Source organism: Oncorhynchus masou, unplaced genomic scaffold (assembly GCF_036934945.1).
Source record: "Oncorhynchus masou masou isolate Uvic2021 unplaced genomic scaffold, UVic_Omas_1.1 unplaced_scaffold_181, whole genome shotgun sequence".
Lineage (NCBI taxonomy): Eukaryota > Metazoa > Chordata > Actinopteri > Salmoniformes > Salmonidae > Oncorhynchus > Oncorhynchus masou.
The window spans coordinates 2,348,333-2,371,115 of NW_027016550.1; the positions used below are offsets into that span (position 1 = coordinate 2,348,333).

General features: G+C 49.7%; 1 protein-coding gene across 1 annotated transcript in view; it reads left to right on the forward strand.

Annotated features, from left to right (window-relative positions):
- LOC135538763 (lethal(2) giant larvae protein homolog 1-like) overlaps positions 1-22,783 on the forward strand; it is a 134,976-nt gene that overhangs the window by 110,283 nt on the left and 1,910 nt on the right. Inside the window, exons 18-22 of the mRNA XM_064964673.1 lie at positions 229-420; positions 3,600-3,672; positions 7,202-7,313; positions 12,808-12,863; positions 13,212-13,347. Of these exons, the coding sequence (XP_064820745.1) occupies positions 229-420; positions 3,600-3,672; positions 7,202-7,313; positions 12,808-12,863; positions 13,212-13,347 (569 nt within the window). The remainder of the gene's footprint in view (positions 1-228; positions 421-3,599; positions 3,673-7,201; positions 7,314-12,807; positions 12,864-13,211; positions 13,348-22,783) is intronic.

The following is a 22,783-nucleotide window of genomic DNA, read 5'->3' on the forward strand; positions in this document are numbered from 1 at the left end:
GACAGGTGTGTTGTGTTGACAGGTGTGTTGTGTTGACAGGTGTGTTGTGTTGACAGGTGTGTTGTGTTGACAGGTGTGTTGTGTTGACAGGTGTGTTGTGTTGACAGGTGTGTGTTGTGTTGACAGGTGTGTTGTGTTGACAGGTGTGTTGTGTTGACAGGTGTATTGTGTTGACAGGTGTGTTGTGTTGACAGGTGTATTGTGTTGACAGGTGTATTGTGTTGACAGGTGTTCAGTCTTCCTAAGGTCGGTGCGAAGACCAAGTTCAAGCTGACGGCTCATGAGGGTTGTCGTGTGCGGAGGGTTGCCATGGTGACGGTGTGTTCCACAGCCCAGGAGGACTACAGTGAGACCAGTCTGGTCTGTCTGACCAACCTTGGAGACCTGCACTTGTTTAACGTACCTGCCCTACGGCCACAGGTAGGGGGGGGTGTACCTGTTTAATGTACCTGCCCTACGGCCACAGGTGGGGAGGGTGTACCTGTCTAATGTACCTGCCCTACGGCCACAGGTAGGGGGGGGTTTAACGTACCTGCCCTACGTACCTGTTTAATGTACCTTAACCTGTTTAATGTACCTGCCCTACGGCCACAGGTGGGGGGGGTGTACCTGTTTAATGTACCTGCCCTACGGCCACAGGTAGGGGGTGTACCTGTTTAATGTACCTGCCCTACGGCCACAGGTAGGGGGGGTGTACCTGTTTAACGTACCTGCCCTACGGCCACAGGTAGGGGGTGTACCTGTTTAACGTACCTGCCCTACGGCCACAGGTGGGGGGTGTACCTGTTTAATGTACCCCCTACGGCCACAGGTGGGGGGGGGTGTACCTGTTTAACGTACCTGCCCTACGGCCACAGGTGGGGGGTGTACCTGGGGGCCACAGGTGGGGGTGTACCTGTTTAATGTACCTGCCCTACGGCCACAGGTAGGGGGGTGTACCTGTTTAACGTACCTGCCCTACGGCCACAGGTGGGGGGGTGTACCTGTTTAATGTACCTGCCCTACGGCCACAGGTAGGGGGTGTACCTGTTTAACGTACCTGCCCCACGGCCACAGGTAGGGGGGGGTGTACCTGTTTAACGTACCTGCCCTACGGCCACAGGTAGGGGGGTACCTGTTTAACGACCTGCCCTACCTGTTTAACGTACCTGCCCTACGGCCACAGGTGGGGGGGTGTACCTGTTTAACGTACCTGCCCTACGGCCACAGGTAGGGGGTGTACCTGTTTAACGTACGGCCACAGGTAGGGGGGTGTACCTACGGCCACAGGTGGGGGGTGTACCTGGGGGCCCTACGGCCACAGTGGGGGGGTGTACCTGTTTAACGTACCCTACGGCCCTACGTTTAACGTACCTGCCCTACGGCCACAGGTGGGGGGGTGTACCTGTTTAACGTACCTGCCCTACGGCCACAGGTAGGGGGGTGTACCTGTTTAACGTACCTGCCCTACGGCCACAGTTAGGGGGGTAGGGGGTGTACCTGTTTAACGTACCTGCCCTACGGCCACAGGTAGGGGGGTGTACCTGTTTAACGTACCTGCCCTACGGCCACAGGTGGGGGTGTACCTGTTTAACGTACCTGCCCTACGGCCACAGGTAGGGGGGTGTACCTGTTTAACGTACCTGCCCTGGCCACAGGTGGGGGGGGTGTACCTGTCTAATGTACCTGCCCTACGGCCACAGGTGGGGGTGTAACGTACCTGTTTAACGTACCTGCCCTACGGCCACAGGTGGGGGGTGTGTACCTGTTTAAACGTACCTGCCCTACGGCCACAGGTAGGGGGGGGGGTACCTGTTTAACGTACCTGCCCTACGGCCACAGGTGGGGGTGTACCTGTTTAACGTACCTGGGGCCACAGGTAGGGGGGGGTGTACCTGTTTAACGTACCTGCCCTACGGCCACAGTTAGGGGGGGGCTGTACCTGTTTAACGTACCTGCCCTACGGCCACAGTTAGGGGGTGTACCTGTTTAACGTACCTGCCCTACGGCCACAGGTAGGGGGGTACCTGTTTAACGTACCTGCCCTACGGCCACAGGTAGGGGGGTGTACCTGTTTAACGTACCTGCCCTACGGCCACAGGTGGGGGGGTGTACCTGTTTAACGTACCTGCCCTACGGCCACAGGTAGGGGGGTGTACCTGTTTAACGTACCTGCCCTACGGCCACAGGTAGGGGGTGTACCTGTTTAACGTACCTGCCCTACGGCCACAGGTGGGGGGTGTACCTGTTTAACGTACCTGGGGCCACAGGTGGGGGTGTACCTGTTTAATGTACCTGCCCTACGGCCACAGGTGGGGGGGGTGTACCTGTTTAACGTACCTGCCCTACGGCCACAGGTGGGGGGTGTACCTGTTTAATGTACCTGCCCTACGGCCACAGGTGGGGGGGGGTGTACCTGTCTAATGTACCTGCCCTACGGCCACAGGTAGGGGGTACCTTAACGTACCTGCCCTACGGCCACAGGTGGGGGGGTGTACCTGTTTAACGCCCACGGCCACAGGTGGGGGTGTACCTGTAGGGGGTGGGGGTGTACCTGTTTAACGTACCTGCCCTACGGCCACAGGTAGGGGGGGTGTACCTGTTTACGGCCACAGTAGGGGGTGTACCTAACGTACCCTGCCCTACGGCCACAGGTGGGGGTGTACCTGTTTAACGTACCTGCCCCACGGCCACAGGTAGGGGGTGTACCTGTTTAACGTACCTGCCCTACGGCCACAGGGGTGTACCTGGGGGCCACAGGTGGGGGTGTACCTGTTTAACGTACGGCCACAGGTAGGGGGTGTACCTGTTTAACGTACCTGCCCTACGGCCACAGGTGGGGGTGTACCTGTTTAACGTACCTGCCCTACGGCCACAGGTGGGGGCTGTACCTGTTTAACGTACCTGCCCTACGGCCACAGGTAGGGGGGTGTACCTGTTTAACGTACCTGCCCTACGGCCACAGGTAGGGGGTTTAACGTACCCCTACGGCCACAGGTTAACGTACCTGCCCTACGGCCACAGGTAGGGGGGTGTACCTGTTTAACGTACCTGCCCTACGGCCACAGTTAGGGGGGCTGTACTGTTTAACGTACCTGCCCTACGGCCACAGGTGGGGGGTGTACCTGTTTAACGTACCTGCCCTACGGCCACAGGTAGGGGGGTGTACCTGTTTAACGTACCTGCCCTACGGCCACAGGTAGGGGGGGTGTACCTGTTTAACGTACCTGCCCTACGGCCACAGGTAGGGGGTGTACCTGTTTAACGTACCTGCCCTACGGCCACAGGTAGGGGGTGTACCTGTTTAACGTACCTGCCCTACGGCCACAAGTAGGGGGTGTACCTGTTTAACGTACCTGCCCTACGGCCACAGGTGGGGGGGTGTACCTGTTTAACGTACCTGCCCTACGACCACAGGTGGGGGGGTGTACCTGTTTAACGTACCTGCCCTACGGCCACAAGTAGGGGGGGGGTGTACCTGTTTAACGTAGTGTGTGTGTGTGTGTGTGTTTTAGTGTGTGTGTGTGTTTTAGTATGTGTGTGTGTTTTAGTGTGTGTGTGTGTGTTTTAGTGTGTGTGTGTGTTGCAGTGTGTGTGTTAACCTCTGTCTCTGTCTGTAGGTACGTTATGACTGTATCCGTAAAGAGGACATCAGTGGCATCGCTTCCTGTGTCTTCACAAGGAACGGACAGGGTGAGATCACACACAACGTAGTGTTGATATGCATGTTTCTCTCTGTGTAGGGTTCTACCTGATCTCTCTCTCTGTGTGTAGGGTTCTACCTGATCTCTCTCTCTCTGTGTAGGGTTCTACCTGTTCTCTCTCTCTGTGTGTAGGGTTCTACCTGATCTCTCTCTCTCTCTGTGTGTAGGGTTCTACCTGATCTCTCTCTCTCTCTGTTTAGGGTTCTACCTGATCTCTCTCTCTCTGTGTGTAGGGTTCCACCTGATCTCTCTCTCTCTCTGTGTGTAGGGTTCTACCTGATCTCTCTCTCTGTGTGTAGGGTTCTACCTGATCTCTCTCTCTCTGTGTGTAGGGTTCTACCTGATCTCTCTCTCTCTCTCTCTCTCTCTGTGTAGGGTTCTACCTGATCTCTCTCTCTCTGTGTGTAGGGTTCTACCTGATCTCTCTCTCTCTGTGTGTAGGGTTCTACCTGATCTCTCTCTCTCTGTGTGTAGGGTTCTACCTGATCTCTCTCTCTCTGTGTGTAGGGTTCTACCTGATCTCTCTCTGTGTGTGTAGGGTTCTACCTGATCTCTCTCTCTGTGTGTGTAGGGTTCTACCTGATCTCTCTCTGTGTGTGTAGGGTTCTACCTGATCTCTCTCTGTGTGTGTAGGGTTCTACCTGATCTCTCTCTGTGTGTGTAGGGTTCTACCTGATCTCTCTCTCTGTGTGTGTAGGATTCTACCTGATCTCTCTCTCTGTGTGTGTAGGGTTCTACCTGATCTCTCTCTCTGTGTAGGGTTCTACCTGATCTCTCTCTCTGTGTGTAGGGTTCTACCTGGTTCTACCTGATCTCTCTCTGTGTGTGTAGGGTTCTACCTGATCTCTCTCTGTGTGTGTAGGGTTCTACCTGATCTCTCTCTCTGTGTGTGTAGGGTTCTACCTGATCTCTCTCTCTCTCTGTGTAGGGTTCTACCTGATCTCTCTCTCTCTGTGTAGGGTTCTACCTGATCTCTCTGTGTGTGTGTAGGGTTCTACCTGATCTCTCTCTGTGTGTGTAGGGTTCTACCTGATCTCTCTCTCTGTGTGTGTAGGGTTCTACCTGATCTCTCTCTCTGTGTGTAGGGTTCTACCTGATCTCTCTCTCTGTGTGTAGGGTTCTACCTGATCTCTCTCTGTGTGTAGGGTTCTACCTGATCTCTCTCTCTCTCTCTGTGTTCTACCTGTAGGGTTCTACCTGATCTCTCTCTCTCTGTGTGTGTAGGGTTCTACCTGATCTCTCTCTCTGTGTGTGTAGGGTTCTACCTGATCTCTCTCTCTCTCTGTGTGTAGGGTTCTACCTGATCTCTCTCTCTGTGTGTGTAGGGTTCTACCTGATCTCTCTCTCTGTGTGTGTAGGGTTCTACCTGATCTCTCTCTGTGTGTGTAGGGTTCTACCTGATCTCTCTCTCTGTGTGTGTAGGGTTCTACCTGATCTCTCTCTGTGTGTGTAGGGTTCTACCTGATCTCTCTCTCTGTGTGTGTAGGGTTCTACCTGATCTCTCTCTCTGTGTGTGTAGGATTCTACCTGATCTCTCTCTCTGTGTAGGGTTCTATCTGATCTCTCTCTCTGTGTGTAGGGTTCTACCTGATCTCTCTCTCTCTCTGTGTAGGGTTCTACCTGATCTCTCTCTGTGTGTGTAGGGTTCTACCTGATCTCTCTCTCTGTGTGTGTAGGGTTCTACCTGATCTCTCTCTCTGTGTGTGTAGGGTTCTACCTGATCTCTCTCTCTCTCTGTGTAGGGTTCTACCTGATCTCTCTCTCTCTCTGTGTAGGGTTCTACCTGATCTCTCTCTGTGTGTGTGTAGGGTTCTACCTGATCTCTCTCTCTGTGTGTGTAGGGTTCTACCTGATCTCTCTCTCTGTGTGTGTAGGATTCTACCTGATCTCTCTCTCTCTCTGTGTAGGGTTCTACCTGATCTCTCTCTCTCTGTGTGTAGGGTTCTACCTGATCTATCTCTCTCTCTCTCTCTCTGTGTGTAGGGTTCTACCTGATCTCTCTCTCTCTCTCTGTGTAGGGTTCTACCTGATCTCTCTCTCTCTGTGTGTAGGGTTCTACCTGATCTCTCTCTATGTGTGTGTAGGGTTCTACCTGATCTCTCTCTCTCTGTGTGTGTAGGGTTCCACCTGATCTCTCTCTCTCTCTCTCTCTGTGTAGGGTTCTACCTGATCTCTCTCTCTGTGTGTGTAGGGTTCTACCTGATCTCTCTCTATGTGTGTGTAGGGTTCTACCTGATCTCTCTCTCTGTGTGTGTAGGGTTCCACCTGATCTCTCTCTCTCTCTCTCTGTGTAGGGTTCTACCTGATCTCTCTCTCTTTGTGTGTGTAGGGTTCCACCTGATCTCTCTCTCTCTCTCTCTGTGTAGGGTTCTACCTGATCTCTCTCTCTCTGTCTGTGTAGGGTTCTACCTGATCTCTCTCTCTCTCTGTGTGTAGGGTTCTATCTGATCTCTCTCTCTCTCTCTGTGTGTAGGGTTCTACCTGATCTCTCTCTCTATGTGTGTGTAGTGTTCTACCTGATCTCTCTCTCTCTGTGTGTGTAGGGTTCCACCTGATCTCTCTCTCTCTCTCTGTGTAGGGTTCTACCTGATCTCTCTCTCTCTGTGTAGGGTTCTACCTGAACTCTCTCTCTCTGTGTGTGTAGGGTTCCACCTGATCTCTCTCTCTGTGTAGGGTTCTACCTGATCTCTCTCTCTCTGTGTAGGGTTCTACCTGATCTCTCTCTCTCTCTGTAGGGTTCCACCTGATCTCTCTCTCGCTCTCTCTCTGTGTAGGGTTCTACCTGATCTCTCTGTGTGTAGGGTTCTACCTGATCTCTCTCTCTCTCTGTGTGTAGGGTTCTACCTGATCTCTCTCTCTCTGTGTGTGTAGGGTTCTACCTGATCTCTCTCTCTGTGTGTGTAGGGTTCCACCTGATCTCTCTCTCTGTCTGTGTGTAGGGTTCTACCTGATCTCTCTCTCTCTGTGTAGGGTTCTACCTGATCTCTCTCTCTCTCTGTGTGTAGGGTTCTATCTGATCTCTCTCTCTCTCTCTGTGTGTAGGGTTCTACCTGATCTCTCTCTCTCTCTGTGTGTAGGGTTCTACCTGATCTCTCTCTCTCTGTGTGTAGGGTTCTACCTGATCTCTCTCTCTCTCTGTGTAGGGTTCTACCTGATCTCTCTCTCTCTCTGTGTAGGGTTCTACCTGATCTCTCTCTCTCTCTGTGTGTAGGGTTCTACCTGATCTCTCTCTCTGTGTGTGTAGGGTTCTACCTGATCTCTCTCTCTGTGTGTTTAGGGTTCTACCTGATCTCTCTCTCTGTGTGTGTTGGGTTCTACCTGATCTCTCTCTCTCTGTGTGTTGGGTTCTACCTGATCTCTCTCTCTCTGTGTGTTGGGTTCTACCTGATCTCTTTCTCTCTGTGTGTAGGGTTCTACCTGATCTCTCTCTCTCTCTGTGTGTAGGGTTCTATCTGATCTCTCTCTCTCTCTCTCTGTGTAGGGTTCTATCTGATCTCTCTCTCTCTCTCTGTGTGTAGGGTTCTACCTGATCTCTCCATCAGAGTACCAGCGTTTCTCCCTGTCAGCTAAAGTCATCACAGAACCTCAATGTACTGTGGAGCTGGAGAGACCTCTGGAGACACACACCAGGTCACTACAAACTAACACCAGGTCACTACAAACTAACACCAGGTCACTACACACTAACACCAGGTCACTACACACTAACACCAGGTCACTACACACTAACACCAGGTCACTACACACTAACACCAGGTCACACACTAACACCAGGTCACTACACACTAACACCAGGTCACTACAAACTAACACCAGGTCACTACAAACTAACACCAGGTCACTACACACTAACACCAGGTCACTACACACTAACACCAGGTCACTACACACTAACACCAGGTCACTACACACTAACACCAGGTCACTACACACTAACACCAGGTCACTACAAACTAACACCAGGTCACTACACACTAACACCAGGTCACTACACACTAACACCAGGTCACTACAAACTAACACCAGGTCACTACAAACTAACACCAGGTCACTACACACTAACATCAGGTCACTACACACTAACATCAGGTCACTACACACTAACATCAGGTCACTACACACTAACATCAGGTCACTACACACTAACATCAGGTCACTACACACTAACATCAGGTCACTACACACTAACATCAGGTCACTACACACTAACACCAGGTCACTACACACTAACACCAGGTCACTACACACTAACACCAGGTCACTACACACTAACACCAGGTCACTACACACTAACACCAGGTCACTACACACTAACACCAGGTCACTACACACTAACACCAGGTCACTACACGCTAACACCAGGTCACTACACGCTAACACCAGGTCACTACACGCTAACACCAGGTCACTACACGCTAACACCAGGTCACTACACGCTAACACCAGGTCACTACACGCTAACACCAGGTCACTACACGCTAACACCAGGTCACTACACGCTAACATCAGGTCACTACACACTAACACCAGGTCACTACACACTAACACCAGGTCACTACACACTAACACCAGGTCACTACACACTCTCCTCCCCGTCCTCACACCTCCTCTCCTCCTCGTCCTCACACCTCCTGTCCCCCCCGTCCTCACACCTCCTCTCCTCCCCGTCCTCACACCTCCTCTCCTCCTCGTCCTCACACCTCCTCTCCTCTCCCGTCCTCACACCTCCCCGTCCTCACACCTCCTGTCCTCCCCGTCCTCACACCTCCTGTCCTCCCCGTCCTCACACCTCCTGTCCTCCCCGTCCTCACACCTCCTGTCCTCCCCGTCCTCACACTTCCTGTCCTCAAACCTCCTGTCCTCACACCTCCTGTCCTCCCCGTCCTCACACCTCCTGTCCTCCCCGTCCTCACACCTCCTGTCCTCCCCGTCCTCACACCTCCTGTCCTCCCCGTCCTCACACTTCCTGTCCTCAAACCTCCTGTCCTCACACCTCCTGTCCTCCCCGTCCTCACACCTCCTGTCCTCCCCGTCCCTCACACCTCCTGTCCTCCCCGTCCTCACACCTCCTGTCCTCCCCGTCCTCACACTTCCTGTCCTCACACTTCCTGTCCTCACACCTCCTGTCCTCACACCTCCTGTCCTCACACCTCCTGTCCTCCCTGTCCTCACACCTCCTGTCCTCCCAGTCCTCACACCTCCTGTCCTCCCCGTCCTCACACCTCCTGTCCTCCCCGTCCTCACACCTCCTGTCCTCACACCTCCTGTCCTCACACCTCCTGTCCTCACACCTCCTGTCCTCACACCTCCTGTCCTCACACCTCCTGTCCTCCCTGTCCTCACACCTCCTGTCCTCCCAGTCCTCACTCCACCTGTCCTCCCCGTCCTCACTCCACCTGTCCTCCCAGTCCTCACACCTCCTGTCCTCACACCTCCTGTCCTCCCCATCCTCACACCTCCTGTCCTCCCCGTCCTCACACCTCCTGTCCTCCCCATCCTCACACCTCCTGTCCTCCCCGTCCTCACACTTCCTGTCCTCACACCTCCTGTCCTCACACCTCCTGTCCTCACACCTCCTGTCCTCCCAGTCCTCACACCTCCTGTCCTCCCAGTCCTCACACCTCCTGTCCTCCCCGTCCTCACACCTCCTGTCCTCCCCGTCCTCACACCTCCTGTCCTCACACCTCCTGTCCTCCCCGTCCTCACTCCACCTGTCCTCCCAGTCCTCACACCTCCTGTCCTCACACCTCCTGTCCTCACACCTCCTGTCCTCCCTGTCCTCACACCTCCTGTCCTCCCTGTCTTCACACCTCCTGTCCTCCCCGTCCTCACACCTCCTGTCCTCCCCGTCCTCACACCTCCTGTCCTCCCCGTCCTCACACCTCCTGTCCTCCCCGTCCTCACACCTCCTGTCCTCACACCTCACACCTCCTGTCCTCACACCTCACACCTCCTGTCCTCACACCTCCTGTCCTCACACCTCCTGTCCTCACACCTCCTGTCCTCCCCGTCCTCACACCTCCTGTCCTCCCCGTCCTCACACCTCCTGTCCTCCCCCTCCACCTCCTGTCCCCGTCACACCTCCTGTCCTCCCCGTCCTCACACCTCCTGTCCTCCCCCCGTCCTCACACCTCCTGTCCTCCCCGTCCTCACACCTCCTGTCCTCCCAGTCCTCACACCTCCTGTCCTCCCCGTCCTCACACCTCCTGTCCTCCCCGTCCTCACACCTCCTGTCCTCCCCGTCCTCACACCTCCTGTCCTCCCCGTCCTCACACCTCCTCCCCGTCCCCACCTCCTGTCCTCCCGTCCTCACACCTCCTGTCCTCCCCGTCCTCACACCTCCTGTCCTCCCCGTCCTCACACCTCCTGTCCTCCCAGTCCTCACACCTCCTGTCCTCCCCGTCCTCACACCTCCTGTCCTCCCCGTCCTCACACCTCCTGTCCTCCCCGTCCTCACACCTCCTGTCCTCCCAGTCCTCACACCTCCTGTCCTCCCCGTCCTCACACCTCCTGTCCTCCCCGTCCTCACACCTCCTCTCCCGTCCTCACACATCCTGTCCTCCCCGTCCTCACACATCCTGTCTTCTCCCTCCTCACAACTCCTGTCCTCTCCGTCCTCACAACTCCTGTCCTCTCCCGTCCTCACACCTCCTCTCCCGTCCTCACACCTCCTGTCCTCCCCGTCCTCACACCTCCTGTCCTCCCCGTCCTCACACCTCCTGTCCTCCCCGTCCTCACACCTCCTGTCCTCCCAGTCCTCACACCTCCTGTCCTCCCCGTCCTCACACCTCCTCTCCCGTCCTCACACATCCTGTCCTCCCCGTCCTCACACATCCTGTCCTCTCCGTCCTCACAACTCCTGTCCTCTCCGTCCTCACAACTCCTGTCCTCTCCCATCCTCACACCTCCTCTCCCGTCCTCACACCTCCTGTTCTCCCCGTCCTCACACCTCCTGTTCTCCCCGTCCTCACAACTCCTGTCCTCTCCCGTCCTCACACCTCCTCTCCCGTCCTCACACATCCTGTCCACCCCATCCTCACACATCCTGTCCACCCCGTCCTCACACTTCCTGTCCACCCCGTCCTCACACCTCCTGTCCTCTCTGTCCTCACACCTCCTGTCCTCTCTGTCCTCACAACTCCTGTCCTCTCCGTCCTCACAACTCCTGTCCTCCCGGTCCTCACACCTCCTGTCCTCCCAGTCCTCACACCTCCTGTGTTCCCCGCCCTCCCACCCCCCATCGAATCCCCAAGCTGACAAGGTAAAAAGCTGTCGTTCTGCCCCTGAACGAGACAGTTAACCCACTGTTCCTAGGCCGTCATTGAAAATATGAATCTGTTCTTAACTGACTTGCCTAGTTAAAATAAAGGTAAAAATTGCCCCTCAGCTTTCAATTAAAGCCCCTCCCTTGAAGACCTAAATCCCTAACCATGAGGAGAATGTCTTTTGTTTTTGATAGATTCAGTTACAGGGTTGTAATCACAGCCTTAAGTTTTCAGTCACAGTATATTTCAGAGATGTTACAATCTGCCGGATTCATCTGCTTCTTTCAGAACAAACATCTCACATGTTGGAAAACCAAACCTGAGATTTTAGAGAACTGCTTCACAATATCCAATGCTTATCTAGTTTGTGTATTTTGTATTTTAATGAGGAGTCATCCACCTGTTGAGGTATCTTGATCTCTCTGGAATGTAATGCCTCCAGATTGACTTTGATAAACTAATGAGCATAAGGTTTGAGATGAAAAATGTTTTATAAAATATTTGCAACAAAAAAAAGGTGAGATTGGACAACCTTGTCGTGTTCCTTTGTAAAACGTTAAACCTTGAGGATGTTCCATGACAGTTTGATACAGCTGGTCCATTATACCGAGTTCTAACAGCATCAACAACAAAAGTGACCAAACTTCAAATGCTTAAGACAATCAAAGATAAGACTGTGACTTACTGTATGTATCAAATGCTTAATGAAAATCCCCCAAAATAAGATAACAGGGAAGTCATCCGATAGATCACAATACTCAACCAACACCAGCCTCAGATTATTAGATATATGCCCTTTCATAAACCCTGATTGACATTCATCAATCAGATCATTCAAGCACCACGTTAACCATTTTCTGCAAAGATTACGGCTATACTTTTGTAGTGGTTATTTAGGAGTGTCAATATATAATGCAATCGTTGTCAGATTTCAAAAAAACTTTATAGAAAAAGCAAACCATGCAATAATCTGATTACAGTGTTCAGACCACAAAGCAGCCAAAAAGATATCCACCATATTGTGTAGTCAACATTTGTCAGAAATAACATGATAAATATTCACTTACCTTTGATGATCTTCATCAGATTGCACTCCCAGGAATCCCAGTTCCACAATAAATGTTTGATTTGTTCGATGAAGTTCATAATTTATGTCCAAATAGCTTCTTTTGTTAGGGCGTTTGGTAAACAAATCCAAACGCGCGTGCAAGGTCCAGCTGAACGGATGAAAAGTTCAAAAAGTTATATTACAGGTCGTAGAAACTTGTCAAACTAAGTATAGAATCAATCTTTAGGATGTTTTTATCATAAATCTTCAATAAAGTTCCAACCAGAGAATTCCATTGTCTGTAGAAAAGCAATGGAACGAGAGCTAACTCTCTCGTGACCGCGCGTCACGAGCCTGTGGCACTCGGCCAGACACTTGGCTCAATCCCCTCTCATTCGGCCCCCCTTCATAGTAGAAGCCTCAAACAAAGTTCTAAAGACTGTTATCTGCTGTTCTTCTTGCCCTTTTCACGCCATTGTTTCCTGGACCGTATGAAGGCTCCTCTAGCCTTGTAAAATCATTCAATTTAGCTTCCTCGTTAAGATCAAGATGCTCAATTTTAATTTATTTATCCTTTATTTAACTAGGCAAGTCAGTTAAGAACAAATTCTTATTTTCAATGACGGCCTAGCAACAGTGGGTTAACTGCCTTGTTCAGGGGCAGAACGACAGATTTTGACCTTGTCAGCTCGGCAATTTGATCTAGAAACCTTTGCGGTTACTGGTCCAACGCGCTAACCACTCGGCTACGCCGCCCCAGTATCAACAACACAGTGAGCTACTGCTCTGATGCTGTTCTCTGTCTCCATAGCGACGACGCAGCCATGCCTCTCCCGGCCAACGGAACTCACCGGAACCAGGCTGAAGGTACGTGGAACGCTTCTCATTGGTCCTTCTGCTAATGTAACGGATGTGAAACGGCTAGCTTAGTTAGCGGTGAACGCTAAATAGCGTTTCAATCAGTGACGTCACTTGCTCTGAGACCTTGAAGTAGTGGTTCCCCTTGCTCTGCAAGGGCCGCGGCTTTTGTGGAGCGATGGGTAACGATGCTTCGAGGGTGACTGTTGTTGATGTGTGCAGAGGGTCCCTGGTTCGCGCCCGGGTATGGGCGAGGGGACGGTCTAAAGTTATACTGTTACACTAACAGTTACTAGCTGGCTGTCAACCAATCCCTTTCACATTGCCTCAGTCTGACCTCTAACCCCTGACCCCCAGGGTTAACCGACGACCCCCAGTGTGGCCTGTCCTCCCCGCCTCCCCTCTCCCCTCTGGACTCCCCCCTCAGCATGGCTGACGTCAGCCTGGACACCACCGGAGAACTCACTGTAGAGGACGTCAGGGACTTCCTCACGTAAGTGATTACAATAACATGTCACTAAACAGATGTTCTCATCCAGAGACTCAGTTACATTAACATGTTAGTCATTTAACATGTTAGTCACTTAACATGTTAGTCATTTAACATGACAGTCATTTAACATGTTAGTCATTTAACATGTTAGTCATTTAACATGTTAGTCATTTAACAGAGGTTCTTATCCAGAGACTCAGTTACATTAACATGTTAGTCATTTAACATGGTAGTCATTTAACATGTTAGACATTTAACACGTTAGTCATTTAACATGTTAGTCATTTAACACGTTAGTCATTTAACATGTTAGTCATTTAACATGACAGTCATTTAACATGGTAGTCATTTAACATGACAGTCATTTAACATGGTAGTCATTTAACATGGTAGTCATTTAACATGTTAGTCATTTAACATGTTAGTCATTTAATATGTTAGTCATTTAACGTTAGTCATTTAACATGTTAGTCATTTAACAGAGGTTCTCATCCAGAGACTCAGTTACATTAACATGTTAGTCATTTAACATGGTAGTCATTTAACATGTTAGTCATTTAACATGTTAGTCATTTAACATGTTAGTCATTTAACATGGTAGTCATTTAACATGGTAGTCATTTAACATGGTAGTCATTTAACATGGTAGTCATTTAACATGGTAGTCATTTAACATGACAGTCATTTAACATGACAGTCATTTAACATGTTAGTCATTTAACATGTTAGTCATTTAACATGTTAGTCATTTAACAGAGGTTCTTATCCAGAGACTCAGTTACATTAACATGTTAGTCATGTAACATGTTAGTTATTTAACATGTTAGTCATTTAACATGACAGTCATTTAACATGACAGTCATTTAACATGACAGTCATTTAACATGACAGTCATTTAACATGTTAGTCATTTAACATGTTAGTCATTTAACATGTTAGTCATTTAACAGTATCATCCTTGACTAAGGCTTGGTCTGTCTCTAGTGTTATAACATCCCTGACTAAGGCTTGGTCTGTCTCTAGTGTTATAACATCCCTGACTAAGCCCTGGTCTGTCTCTAGTGTTATAACATCCCTGACTAAGACCTGGTCTGTCTCTAGTGTTATAACATCCCTGACTAAGGCCTGGTCTGTCTCTAGTGTTATAACATCCCTGACTAAGGCTTGGTCTGTCTCTAGTGTTATAACATCCCTGACTAAGGCCTGGTCTGTCTCTAGTGTTATAACAGTATCATAACATCCTTGACTAAGGCCTGTTCTGTCTCTAGTGTCATAACAGCATCATAACATCCTTGACTAAGGCCTGGTCTGTCTCTAGTGTTATAACAGCATCATCCTTGACTAAGGCCTGGTCTGTCTCTAGTGTTATAACAGCATCATAACATCCTTGACTAAGGCCTGGTCTGTCTCTAGTGTTATAACATCCTTGACTAAGGCCTGGTCTGTCTCTAGTGTTATAACATCCCTGACTAAGATCTGGTCTGTCTCTAGTGTTATATCATCCCTGACTAAGGCCTGGTCTGTCTCTAGTGTTATAACATCCTTGACTAAGGCCTGGTCTGTCTCTAGTGTTATAACAACATCATAACATCCTTGACTAAGGCCTGGTCTGTCTCTAGTGTTATAACAACATCATAACATCCTTGACTAAGGCTTGGTCTGTCTCTAGTGTTATAACATCCCTGACTAAGGCCTGGTCTGTCTCTAGTGTTATATCATCCCTGACTAAGGCCTGGTCTGTCTCTAGTGTTATAACATCCCTGACTAAGGCTTGGTCTGTCTCTAGTGTTATAACATCCTTGACTAAGGCCTGGTCTGTCTCTAGTGTTATATCATCCCTGACTAAGGCCTGGTCTGTCTCTAGTGTTATAACATCATCATCCTTGACTAAGGCCTGGTCTGTCTCTAGTGTTATAACATCCCTGACTAAGGCCTGGTCTGTCTCTAGTGTTATAACATCCTTGACTAAGGCCTGGTCTGTCTCTAGTGTTATAACATCCCTGACTAAGATCTGGTCTGTCTCTAGTGTTATATCATCCCTGACTAAGGCCTGGTCTGTCTCTAGTGTTATAACATCCTTGACTAAGATCTGGTCTGTCTCTAGTGTTATATCATCCCTGACTAAGGCCTGGTCTGTCTCTAGTGTTATAACATCCTTGACTAAGGCCTGGTCTGTCTCTAGTGTTATAACAACATCATAACATCCTTGACTAAGGCCTGGTCTGTCTCTAGTGTTATAACAACATCATAACATCCTTGACTAAGGCTTGGTCTGTCTCTAGTGTTATAACAGCATCATCCTTGACTAAGGCTTGGTCTGTCTCTAGTGTTATAACATCCCTGACTAAGGCCTGGTCTGTCTCTAGTGTTATAACAGCATCATCCTTGACTAAGGCTTGGTCTGTCTCTAGTGTTATAACAGCATCATCCTTGACTAAGGCCTGGTCTGTCTCTAGTGTTATAACATCCCTGACTAAGTAAAGACTTAAAGGTTGAGACCGAGTTTGCGTCTCTGACATGGGTAGGCAGACCGTTCCATAAAAATGGAGCTCTATAGGAGAAAGCCCTGCCTCCAGCTGTTTGCTTAGAAATTCTAGGGAAAATTAGGAGGCCTGCGTCTTGTGACCGTAGCGTACGTGTAGATATGTACGGCAGGACCAAATCAGAGAGATAGGTAGGAGCAAGCCCATGTAATGCTTTGTAGGTTAGCAGTAAAACCTTGAAATCAGCCCTTGCTTTGACAGGAAGCCAGTGTAGGGAGGCTAGCACTGGAGTAATATGATCAAATGTTTTGGTTCTAGTCAGGATTCTAGCAGCCGTATTTAGCACTAACTGAAGTTTATTTAGTGCTTTATCCGGGTAGCCGGAAAGTAGAGCATTGCAGTAGTCTAACCTAGAAGTGACAAAAGCATGGATTCATTTTTCTGCATCATTTTTGGACAGAACGTTTCTGATTTTTGCAATGTTATGTAGATGGAAAAAAGCTGTCCTTGAAATGGTCTTGATATGTTCTTCAAAAGAGAGATCAGGGTCCAGAGTAACACCGAGGACCTTCACAGTTTTATTTGAGACGACTGTACAACCATTAAGATTAATTGTCAGATTCAACAGAAGATCTCTTTGTTTCTTGGGACCTAGAACAAGCATCTCTGTTTTGTCCGAGTTTAAAAGTAGAACGTTTGCAGCCATCCACTTCCTTATGTCTGAAACACATGTTTCTAGCAAGGGCAATTTTGGGGCTTCACCATGTTTCATTGAAATGTACAGCTGTGTGTCATCTGCATAGCAGTGAAAGTTAACATTATATTTTCGAATAACATCCCCGAGAGGTAAAATATATAGTGAAAACAGTAGTGGTCCTAAAACGGAACCTTGAGGAACACCGAAATTTACAGTTGATTTGTCAGAGGACAAACCATTCACAGAGACAAACTGATATCTTTCCGACAGATAAGATCTAAACCAGGCCAGAACTTGTCCGTGTAGACCAATTTGGGTTTCCAATCTCTCCAAAAGAATGTGGTGATCGATGGTATCAAAAGCAGCACTAAGGTCTAGGAGCACGAGGACAGATGCAGAGCCTCGGTCCGATGCCATTAAAATGTAATTTACCACCTTCACAAGTGCCGTCTCAGTGCTATGATGGGGTCTAAAACCAGACTGAAGCATTTCATATACATTGTTTGTCTTCAGGAAGGCAGTGAGTTGCTGAGCAACAGCCTTTTCTAAGATTCGATATAGGCCGATAGTTTTTTATATTTTCTGGGTCAAGGTTTGGCTTTTTCAAGAGAGGCTTTATTACTGCCACTTTTAGTGAGTTTGGTACACATCCGGTGGATAGAGAGCCATTTATTATGTTCAACATAGGAGGGCCAAGCACAGGAAGCAGCTCTTTCATTAGTTTAGTTGGAATAGGGTCCAGTATGCAGCTTGAAGGTTTAGAGGCCATGATTATTTTCATCATTGTGTAAAGTGTTATAACATCCTTGACTAAGGCCTGGTCTGTCTCTAGTGTTATAACAGCATCAACCCTGACTAAGGCCTGGTCTGTCTCTAGTGTTATAACAGCATCATCCTTGACTAAGGCTTGGTCTGTCTCTAGTGTTATAACAGCATCATCCTTGACTAAGGCCTGGTCTGTCTCTAGTGTTATAACTTCCTTGACTAAGGCCTGGTCTGTCTCTAGTGTTATAACAGCATCATCCCTGACTAAGGCCTGGTCTGTCTCTAGTGTTATAACATCCTTGACTAAGGCCTGGTCTGTCTCTAGTGTTATATCATCCCTGACTAAGACCTGGTCGGTCTCTAGTGTTATAACATCCCTGACTAAGGCCTGGTCTGTCTCTAGTGTTATAACATCCCTGACTAAGGCCTGGTCTGTCTCTAGTGTTATAACAGCATCATAACATCCCTGACTAAGGCCTGGTCTGTCTCTAGTGTTATAACATCCCTGACTAAGGCCTGGTCTGTCTCTAGAGTGTGTAGACTTAGAGTGATTATCTTAATTTACCGAGGTTAGCTAGCCAGCTATTTGTCGTCCTTAACGTAGGAAATGCTGCTAGCTAGCTAGCCAACAGCTAGCCAACCTCTACCGAATTGAACTCCAACTACCCGGTCAACATTCCGCGTCGTTCCACAGGTAGTATCACATTTTCATTTCACTTCATTACAGTACAACGGTTTGATTTGTTTGATCGTAGCTAGCCAGCTACATAGCCGTCTTTGTATCTAAGACAATTGTGTAGTCTAGAGCGATTTTCTAGGTTAGCTTTCTAGGTTAGCTGGCCAGCTATTGTCGTTCTTCTACTGTTTGAATAGCAGCACCGTAGTAACTATTACAGTACAACGGTTTGTTTTGTTTGATCGTAGCTAGCTAGATACATAGCCGTCTTTGTATCTAAGACAATTGTGTAGCCTAGAGCGATTTTCTAGGTTAGCCAGCCAGCTATTGTCGTTCTTTTAAGTAACGGAACGCAATCAACCTTGCTAGCTAGCCAGCTAGCCCCGAATAGCAGCACTGTAGAAACTATTACACTCGACGGAACGACTTGATTAGTGTAGTGTCAACATCGCAGCCACTACCAGCTAGCCTACTCCAGCAGTACTGTTTCATTTCAATCATTTTAGTCAATAAGATTCTTGCTACGTAAGCTTAACTTTCTGAACATTCGAGACGTGTAGTCCACTTGTCATTCCAATCTCCTTTGCATTAGCGTAGCCTCTTCTGTACCCTGTTAACTATGTGTCTATCTATCCCTGTTCTCTCCTCTCTGCACAGACCATACAAACGCTCCACACCGCGTGGCCGCGTCACCCTAATCTGGTGGTCCCAGCGCGCACGACCCACGTGGAGTTCCTGGTCTCCGGTAGCCTCTGGAACTGCCGATCTGCGGCCAACAAGGCAGAGTTCATCTCAGCCTATGCCTCCCTCCAGTCCCTCGACTTCCTGGCACTGACGGAAACATGGATCACCACAGATAACACTGCTACTCCTACTGCTCTCTCTTCGTCCACCCACGTGTTCTCGCACACCCCGAGAGCTTCTGGTCAGCGGGGTGGTGGCACCGGGATCCTCATCTCTCCCAAGTGGTCATTCTCTCTCTCTCCCTTACCCATCTATCTATCGCCTCCTTTGAATTCCATGCTGTCACAGTTACCAGCCCTTTCAAGCTTAACATTCTTATCATTTATCGCCCTCCAGGTTCCCTCGGAGAGTTCATCAATGAGCTTGATGCCTTGATAAGCTCCTTTCCTGAGGACGGCTCACCTCTCACAGTCCTGGGCGACTTTAACCTCCCCACGTCTACCTTTGACTCATTCCTCTCTGCCTCCTTCTTTCCACTCCTCTCCTCTTTGACCTCACCCTCTCACCTTCCCCCTACTCACAAGGCAGGCAATACGCTCGACCTCATCTTTACTAGATGCTGTTCTTCCACTAACCTCACTGCAACTCCCCTCCAAGTCTCCGACCACTACCTTGTATCCTTTTCCCTCTCGCTCTCATCCAACACTTCCCACACTGCCCCTACTCGGATGGTATCGCGCCGTCCCAACCTTCGCTCTCTCTCCCCCGCTACTCTTTCCTCTTCCATCCTTTCATCTCTTCCCTCTGCTCATACCTTCTCCAACCTTTCTCCTGACTCTGCCTCCTCAACCCTCCTCTCTTCCCTTTCTGCATCCTTTGACTCTCTATGTCCCCTATCCTCCAGGCCGGCTCGGTCCTCCCCTCCCGCTCCGTGGCTCGATGACTCATTGCGAGCTCACAGAACAGAGCTCCGGGCAGCCGAGCGGAAATGGAGGAAAACCCGCCTCCCTGCGGACCTGGCATCCTTTCACTCCCTCCTCTCTACATTTTCCTCCTCTGTCTCTGCTGCTAAAGCCACTTTCTACCACTCTAAATTCCAAGCATCTGCCTCTAACCCTAGGAAGCTCTTTGCCACCTTCTCCTCCCTTCTGAATCCTCCTCCCCCTCCCCCTCCTCCCTCTCTGCAGATGACTTCGTCAACCATTTTGAAAAGAAGGTCGACGACATCCGATCCTCGTTTGCTAAGTCAAACGACACCGCTGGTTCTGCTCACACTGCCCTACCCTGTGCTCTGACCTCTTTCTCCCTCTCTCTCCAGATGAAATCTCGCTTCTTGTGACGGCCGGCCGCCCAACAACCTGCCCGCTCGACCCTATCCCCTCCTCTCTCCTCCAGACCATTTCCGGGGACCTTCTCCCTTACCTCACCTCGCTCATCAACTCATCCCTGACCGCTGGCTACGTCCCTTCCGTCTTCAAGAGAGCGAGAGTTGCACCCCTTCTGAAGAAACCTACACTCGATCCCTCCGATGTCAACAACTACAGACCAGTATCCCTTCTTTCTTTCCTCTCCAAAACTCTTGAACGTGCCGTCCTTGGCCAGCTCTCCCTCTATCTCTCTCAGAATGACCTTCTTGATCCAAATCAGTCAGGTTTCAAGACTAGTCATTCAACTGAGACTGCTCTTCTCTGCATCACGGAGGCGCTCCGCACTGCTAAAGCTAACTCTCTCTCCTCTGCTCTCATCCTTCTAGACCTATCGGCTGCCTTCGATACTGTGAACCATCAGATCCTCCTCTCCACCCTCTCCGAGTTGGGCATCTCCGGCGCGGCCCACGCTTGGATTGCGTCCTACCTGACAGGTCGCTCCTACCAGGTGGCGTGGCGAGAATCTGTCTCCTCGCCACGCGCTCTCACCACTGGTGTCCCCCAGGGCTCTGTTCTAGGCCCTCTCCTATTCTCGCTATACACCAAGTCACTTGGCTCTGTCATAACCTCACATGGTCTCTCCTATCATTGCTATGCAGACGACACACAATTAATCTTCTCCTTTCCCCCTTCTGATGACCAGGTGGCGAATCGCATCTCTGCATGTCTGGCAGACATATCAGTGTGGATGACGGATCACCACCTCAAGCTGAACCTCGGCAAGACGGAGCTGCTCTTCCTCCCGGGGAAGGACTGCCCGTTCCATGATCTCGCCATCACGGTTGACAACTCCATTGTGTCCTCCTCCCAGAGCGCTAAGAACCTTGGCGTGATCCTGGACAACACCCTGTCGTTCTCAACCAACATCATGGCGGTGGCCCGTTCCTGTAGGTTCATGCTCTACAACATCCGCAGAGTACGACCCTGCCTCACCCAGGAAGCGGCGCAGGTCCTAATCCAGGCACTTGTCATCTCCCGTCTGGATTACTGCAACTCGCTGTTGGCTGGGCTCCCTGCCTGTGCCATTAAACCCCTACAACTCATCCAGAACGCCGCAGCCCGTCTGGTGTTCAACCTTCCCAAGTTCTCTCACGTCACCCCGCTCCTCCGCTCTCTCCACTGGCTTCCAGTTGAAGCTCGCATCCGCTACAAGACCATGGTGCTTGCCTACGGAGCTGTGAGGGGAACGGCACCGCAGTACCTCCAGGCTCTGATCAGGCCCTACACCCAAGCAAGGGCACTGCGTTCATCCTCCTCTGGCCTGCTCGCCTCCCTACCATTGAGGAAGTACAGTTCCCGCTCAGCCCAGTCAAAACTGTTCGCTGCTCTGGCCCCCAATGGTGGAACAAACTCCCTCACGACGCCAGGACAGCGGAGTCAATCACCACCTTCCGGAGACACCTGAAACCCCACCTCTTCAAGGAATACCTAGGATAGGATAAGTAATCCTTCTCACCCCCCCTTAATGACTTAGATGCACTATTGTAAAGTGGCTGTTCCACTGGATGTCAGAAGGTGAATTCACCAATTTGTAAGTCGCTCTGGATAAGAGCGTCTGCTAAATGACTTAAATGTAAATGTAAATGTAGTGTTATAACATCCCTGACTAAGATCTGGTCTGTCTCTAGTGTTATATCATCCCTGACTAAGACCTAGTCTGTCTCTAGTGTTATAACATCCCTGACTAAGATCTGGTCTGTCTCTAGTGTTATATCATCCCTGACTAAGACCTGGTCTGTCTCTAGTGTTATATCATCCCTGACTAAGGCCTGGTCTGTCTCTAGTGTTATAACAGCATCATCCTTGACTAAGGCCTGGTCTGTCTCTAGTGTTATAACATCCCTGACTAAGGCCTGGTCTGTCTCTAGTGTTATAACATCCTTGACTAAGGCCTGGTCTGTCTCTAGTGTTATAACATCCTTGACTAAGGCCTGGTCTGTCTCTAGTGTTATAACATCCTTGACTAAGGCCTGGTCTGTCTCTAGTGTTATAACATCCCTGACTAAGGCCTGGTCTGTCTCTAGTGTTATAACATCCCTGACTAAGGCCTGGTCTGTCTCTAGTGTTATAACATCCTTGACTAAGATCTGGTCTGTCTCTAGTGTTATATCATCCCTGACTAAGACCTGGTCTGTCTCTAGTGTTATAACATCCCTGACTAAGACCTGGTCTGTCTCTAGTGTTATAACAGCATCATCCCTGACTAAGGCCTGGTCTGTCTCTAGTGTTATAACATCCTTGACGAAGGCTTGGTCTGTCTCATGGAAAAGTGTACTATCACGTCCAACTATATCAACATTTTTAATTGGCTTATACAGCTAGCATAGGGCTAAATGTGCCAGGTTATGTCATGGGAACAGCTAGCGTATGGCTAAATGTGCCAGGTTATTTAATGGGAACAGCTAGCGTAGGGCTAAATGTGCCTGGTTATGTAATGGGAACAGCTAGCGTAGGGCTAAATGTGCCTGGTTATGTCATGGGAACACCTAGCATAGGGCTCAATGTGCCAGGTTATGTAATGGGAACAGCTAGCATAGGGCTAAATGTGCCTGGTTATGTAATGGGAACAGCTAGCATGTAGCCTTTGATCACATGCGTCTGTGTCAATGATTTTAATTGGCTGATGTTTAAACGTAAACTTTTTCTAATATTCGTAAGTATGGACCCCTAGGTTTTTGGAAAATGGGCAGGGACACACTCAGAC